At 43.1% G+C, this 6,261-nt stretch overlaps 1 protein-coding gene and 1 long non-coding RNA gene across 2 annotated transcripts in view; one reads left to right on the top strand and one right to left on the bottom strand.

Annotated features, from left to right (window-relative positions):
• LOC103387195 (TBC1 domain family member 12-like) overlaps positions 1 to 6,261 on the top strand; it is a 10,458-nt gene that overhangs the window by 2,148 nt on the left and 2,049 nt on the right. The window contains 13 exon segments of the mRNA XM_025061042.1: positions 1 to 122; positions 2,375 to 2,510; positions 3,612 to 3,645; positions 3,648 to 3,717; positions 3,802 to 3,884; positions 4,216 to 4,333; positions 4,416 to 4,522; positions 4,791 to 4,877; positions 4,960 to 5,054; positions 5,251 to 5,322; positions 5,493 to 5,621; positions 5,755 to 5,864; positions 6,061 to 6,261. The exon segment at positions 1 to 122 is cut by the window's left edge and continues 871 nt beyond it; the exon segment at positions 6,061 to 6,261 is cut by the window's right edge and continues 58 nt beyond it. Coding sequence (XP_024916810.1) covers positions 1 to 122; positions 2,375 to 2,510; positions 3,612 to 3,645; positions 3,648 to 3,717; positions 3,802 to 3,884; positions 4,216 to 4,333; positions 4,416 to 4,522; positions 4,791 to 4,877; positions 4,960 to 5,054; positions 5,251 to 5,322; positions 5,493 to 5,621; positions 5,755 to 5,864; positions 6,061 to 6,261 — 1,364 coding nt within the window.
• LOC112487869 (uncharacterized) lies at positions 355 to 3,032 on the bottom strand. Its single transcript, XR_003051366.1, has 3 exons — positions 2,823 to 3,032; positions 1,360 to 1,466; positions 355 to 838 (listed from the first exon to the last, which is right to left on the bottom strand). It is a non-coding gene; the product is annotated as an uncharacterized LOC112487869 (long non-coding RNA).

The following is a 6,261-nucleotide window of genomic DNA, read 5'->3' as shown; positions in this document are numbered from 1 at the left end:
GTAGAAATTGCGGGTCGCAGACAAAGTGCTCCGGACAAGCTTCCAGACCTGAGCAATCAGAATGACAGCTCTGAACCCAAACTGCTGCCAAAGAGGTTTGGCATTGCTGATTTCTTCACCAGGTAAGGAGAACTCAGTTTCTTTCCTCACTTCCCCACAATTAGTGCAATCATTTAGATTACCGATGGGCTTAACCTTGTTATTTTGTTGTTATTCTGAACTATGTTTTAATGGTTTTTAATATTTTCAAATTGACATCTCATCCATTAAAGATCTTTTTAAAATTATTTTTAAAATATGTTTTTACTTAAAGCAGTTCCTACCATCACCTACCAGTTTGATTTAGCCCTTGACTTTTTTTGGTTATTTCTCTGAGTTAAAAAGTTTTACTTCTGCACAGGAATACATTATTGATGGACACCAATTCGCTCGTTTTCAACTGAGCAGTGAAAAGCGTGGTTGAAGTATGCTAACATGTCGCCAGTGACTTTAGCAAAGCTGGTACTAGTACGGTTTACTGTGGCTACGGTGTGTTAACAGACCGCGTTTCTGGGTGACGTCTGTTAAAATGTTGGTGCTAATTCATCAATAGTTTACCTTGACTTCGGCACTTTCTGAGTGAAGTGTTGATTTTGTTTACCTTCTCTCTGTCTTCGGGGTTTTTGGGGTTCAACATGTTGCCTGTCGTCTTGTCCTCAGTCTGGATGGACTTTCTCTGAGGTGGTTTCTGCCATGTTTTGTTTCCGCGCCGCTGACATACGCTCGCCGGCCATTGGAATTTTCGTGACGAATAGTCTCGCGACACTTCGATTTCAGTCGAGTTTTCGTCGAAGGAGGACTAGAACAGAACGGAAATAGAATAGAATGGGCTTTTGTTGTCAATGTGCGAAATTGCATATACATTAAATCCGACCTATTTAAGAGTAAAATAATTATATATTGATCTAAGATCGTTTATAAATATGTCCTACATTATTATTGGTTTTAGGGTATTTATTAATTTTTTTCACTTGTTCTTGTTTCCTGCTTCCAACAATAGCCATTTTCCCTCTCTAGTGAACTTTATAACCCAAACTTGTCTGAGCTACAGCTTCTGACCAGCTTTTGGTAACTTTTCAACCAAATTAACTTTTAATTTCTAGCAAGTAAGAAGTAACTCTGTGTTGTCAAATGTTTAGTTGGGGCTTTTTTTAGTAATTAAAACATTTAATATAACATTTATACAATTTCCTACCATTTACATAGTGAGTGAATGTAAACAAAAATCTAAGAAAGTGTGTGTTACGTTTCTCTGGGCTCTGAGTTGTTGGTTTAAATGTTTGCTCTGTGAGGATTTGATCTTCCCTGTCCTGCCCTGACCTCAAACAGCCAGCGTGGAGCTTTTCTTCTTCTTGCTGCTCCGTCTGTTTAACCGTCTGGATTTCCTCTCAGACGGCACGGGACATTTTAGCCAGCTGCTGACGAGGCTTGAGGCCAAGACACAAATGGAAAAAAAACACAGAAAGATTTAACACTCATTTCCACCTGCCAACTCAGCAAACTGGATTTTACTACTGCTGCTGCAAACAAACAAACATCGGCACGGCTACTACTGCTGCTGCAAACAAACAAACAAACATTGGCACGGTCCCTGACTGCACAGTCAGTATTAATACATATTTCCACTTTCTCACAGATGTGTTCAAGTGCAGCTTCATACAACTATAACACTTTACAACTAATGTTCCTGTCAAATTAAAAGACCTTGAACAGACATCACATCTGCCAGGCCAAGTTTTTCACAACTCCTTTTTTCATTTCCCTTTTTTCATTGTCTTTTTTTCTTCTTCCTCATGATTGTTTACGGTTGGTAGTGATATTTTCCACAGAGTTCAGGCTAATATTTAAGAAGTAAGGCTCTGCAGAAAATCAGATTTTTGACTTGAGAATGTTCAGTTAAAAATACTGCAATTGATATTTAGTTAAATTCCTCCCCTTAGCGCCATCTGAAGTTTACACTGTACCAATTTAATCACAGATTATTCTTAGCTTGAACCTGTTTTTCCTGCACAATCTCAGTGAAGCTCCTGCTTTTTTCAGCAGGGCCTGAAAGCGTCTTTGTGCTCATAGATGTGCGATCGTGTGAGTGTCCCAGCTTCACTTCCTCCTTCTCTGACCCCAGGAGACTGTGAATGCCAACTTTGCAGTTTTTATTTTGCTGCAGCTGCAGTGGGGAGGTGTGAATGACGAACAACGACCATCAAGTCTAATTTTCCTGCCTAGTTGATGAGTTGATGGATGTTTTTAGTTTGCCATTTTGTAATTAATCATTGTTGTTTTTGTGTTTTTTATTGAGCTAAATCATTCTTGACCATTCAATTCCTCTGTCTTACAGGAGCCTGTTTTCTAGAAAAGCCAAAGAGCCTAAGGCAGTATCCCATAATGCATCAGGTTGGCGACTGTTTGGAAAAACAGCAGCCAGAGATGCTGATCAGACGACAGATTTTTCCTCTGCACCGATTGCACAGCAGGTAATAACACAGAGTAGACACAGTTAACCACTGACAGCTACGGGCGTCTGTCACAGATGCTGCACCTTCTACTGTAACAGTAGCAGAATAAACACTGGATATTTAACAGTGTTGATGTTTGATGTTGTCAACCTGAAACTTTGATGATGTCAGAGCTCACTGTATCACATTTAAGAACGGGAATTTAAGTGTTGTTGATGATGCAAAGAAAGACTTGTGTAAAAAAACCACATGCTTTGTCATGTGATGTCCTCATAAATTCCTGTCTCAGGACTGTTATTGAAGGCAGTTTAATGATCTATCTCTACTCACATGATGATGATGATGATTTCAGCCTCGGAATGTGTGCACCAGATGTGTAATATCTGCAGATGTTTGACATTTGTCTTGCGCTGAAAAAAGAGGAAGTAAGAAAAGGAAGAACTAGAAAAAGAAGAGGAAGAAGATGATACACTATTCTCCTCCTGAACCTTCTCTACCAGAAAGAAGACCACGGACTGAGAGCAAAAGAACAAAAGTGAAGGAGATGATGAGTCAGGGAAAGTGGAAAATGTAGTGAAAAGAAATGGACGTGGGGGGGAAAGAGAATAAAGACAGAGAAGAAAAAGAAGACGAAAGAGTAATAAAAAGAAGTGAAGACGGAGGAGTGGAATAAAGAGTTAGGAGGAGGAGCAAAACACGAAAAACAAACAGTGAGAGAGGAAGAAAAAAAGACTACATGGAAAAAGAAAAGAGACAAATGTGCTTTTAAAGAATGACCTCTGTCGCCCTCTGCTGGTGGTTATCAAAGAACGCTTCTGATGATCCGCAACGATGTCTTCTGCCAGGACTCACACACACACACACACACACACGTCTCTCTCTCTTTTCATGGGGAGTAACCAAAGACTTAATGAGTTCTGTCCACTCTCACTGTGACCTAACCACTCCAGAGGACAGCCTTGACTGAAAGACGTCAAAGTTTGTTGTCTTACACAATGTTCTCGTACTATATGGTCTTCACACACAGATTCAAACAAACACAGTACAGTATACACTTGTTTAGGAGCTAACTGACTTTAGATGACATCACTGTCCTCTCCCTCTCCTCTGTCCCCTCAGGAGGACCAGGCGGATGATTCAGGTGCGTCCCCGTGCCAGGAAGGAGAAAGAAGCTGGAGTTTGAACCTCTGTCCACCACAGCTCTGATTCTGGAGGACAGACCAGCGTGAGTCACATGTCCTCTGTCTTCCTGCCTCTGTCTCTGTCTCCGTCTCCTCTACCTGTCTCACTCCTCACTGTCTGCTTTTAGGAATCTTCCTGCGAAGTCAGAGGAGGAAACTCAGAGACACAAGCTGGAGTATGAGGAGATGGTGGCAGGAGCCAAGAAAAGAGGTAACCCAATACGATCGTCAACATCACCAGACAGTACCAGGAACCAGTATGTTCCACAATAGAAAACCAGATACTAGAGATTGAAGCACCAGAAACTAGGGATAGCACCAAAAGAGAAAAAGTACCAGGTACTATGTATGGTTCCAAGAACTAGCAAGAAAAATTAGGGACATTCCAAGAAACCCAATTTTTTTCAACCAGTCACAGAAATCAGGATCGGTACCAAAAACTAGTTGTGTTTCCACCTTATTATAAGACATGTATACTACACAAATATAGTACTTTATTAGAATCCCGTCAGAGACTAACCAAGATCGTCTCTGTCCCTCAGAGATGAAGGACGCTCAGAAGAAGAAGCGTCAGATGAAAGAGAGACATCGGCAGGAGGACAGCATCTCCAACGCCATGGTCATCTGGAACAACGAGATCCTGCCAAACTGGAACACCATGTATGAGTCTCTCTCTCTGTGTGTGTGTGTGTGTGTGTATACAAAGATATGTTGTAAATTTCAGTGTGCATGTCTTCTGTAGGAAAGGGACTCGGAGGGTAAGGGACCTGTGGTGGCAGGGACTTCCTCCCAGTGTTAGAGGACGAGTCTGGAGCCTGGCCATCGGCAACGAGCTCAACATCACACCAGGTACCAAGTACACTGAAGTACTTGATCTGTGACTTGACCTCGACCCAGTTTTTTTCTTCCGTGACTTTGACTGGAGTCAAACTGATTTAAACTTCTACTTGGATTCAGTGACTGAGGTTAGGGAAGTTAAGACCCTGCTGACAAAGAGTAGGAGTCAGTCAGAATCCTTCAGTGACTCGGACGTCTCATGGAGAGTTCACTGTAACCTGAAGTTCTAAACTGACCAGGAGTGGATCTGAACACTTACCCCACGTCTTCTGTGTTGCAGAGCTGTATGAGATCTTCCTGTGCAGAGCCAAAGAGAAGTGGAGGAGCTACAGCGAGACCAGTTCAGTCAACAACGACAGTGAAAGTGGTACGGCCCGACGTCTGGCCCACATCAGTTCAACTTCTGTGAAAACGTGACTCTCATGTTTGTGTTTTTCTTCACCTGGCAGACGGCGGGGCGTCTCTGGCCGACAGGGAGTCCAGCCTCGACCTCATCAAACTGGACATTTCTAGAACTTTCCCGTCACTTTTCATCTTTCAGAGGGTAACAACCCTGATCTTGTGTCTCAATCTGAAGTTAGATTAGATGAGATTAGATTAGCAACAACAGAAACGTCATCATGTCTGATCTAAGAACAAACTGTTTTTTCAGTTTCACATCATTTTGAATAATGTTGAAACTAATAAAAAGTTTTCTTAACATTTTGACCTCTTCTTCTCTTCTGACTCCTCCTCTTCAGGGCGGGCCTTACCACGACCTTCTCCACAGCGTACTGGGAGCGTACACCTGCTACAGACCTGACATTGGTTATGTAGGTTTGAATAATAACCATCAACACATTTGACCGTAGTGAGAACTCGACCCTCCTGGTTTCCACAGTCCGTAGAGAGAGTCCTTGTTCTGGATCAGCCTCCGTGGACGTTGGTGGACTGAAATGTGAAGTAACTGATTTGTGTCTGAACACCGTGTGTGTTTGTCCAGGTCCAGGGCATGTCCTTCATCGCTGCAGTTCTCATCCTGAACCTGGAGGAAGCCGACGCCTTCATCACCTTCGCCAACCTGCTCAACAAACCCTGTCAGATGGCCTTCTTCAGAGTGGACCATGACCTGGTACGCACATGGTTTTATTCAATGACCTCACCATAGTACTACTACTACTACTACTACTACTACTACTACTACTTCCTCTCCTTCCATCTCCCCCTCTTCCTCGTGTAACTCTTCTTCTTCTCATTCTACCCAGATGTTGAAGTATTTTGCAGCCTTTGAGGTTTTCTTTGAGGAGAATCTTCCTCGGCTCTTCGGTCACTTCCAGACCAACAACCTGACCCCTGACCTTTACCTGATCGACTGGTGAGTCGGGATCTTAGCTCAACTCACTGTCACAAAACATAACTCTACTGCTAACTGGTAACTGGTAACTGGTATTTATAACTATCCTGTTGAATGGAGACTTCACTTCAGGTGTATGTGTAAATAACATCTGCTGCTGCCTCCACATACGATGAACTGATCTGTTTCTCTGCATCTGTGTCATCACGTGTGTCAGGATATTCACCCTGTTCAGTAAGTCCCTCCCCCTTGACGTGGCGTGTCGCGTGTGGGACGTCTTCTGTCGTGACGGCGAGGAGAGTCTGTTCAGAACTGGTCTCGGGATCCTGCGTCTGTACGAGGACGTCCTGCTGCAGATGGACTTCATCCACATCGCTCAGTTCCTGACGCGGCTGCCGGATGACCTGCAGTCCCACAC

Source organism: Cynoglossus semilaevis, chromosome 12 (genome assembly GCF_000523025.1).
Source record: "Cynoglossus semilaevis isolate Cse_v1.0 chromosome 12, Cse_v1.0, whole genome shotgun sequence".
Classification (NCBI taxonomy): Eukaryota; Metazoa; Chordata; class Actinopteri; order Pleuronectiformes; family Cynoglossidae; genus Cynoglossus; species Cynoglossus semilaevis.
This window is presented reverse-complemented; position numbering and strand designations above follow the sequence as displayed.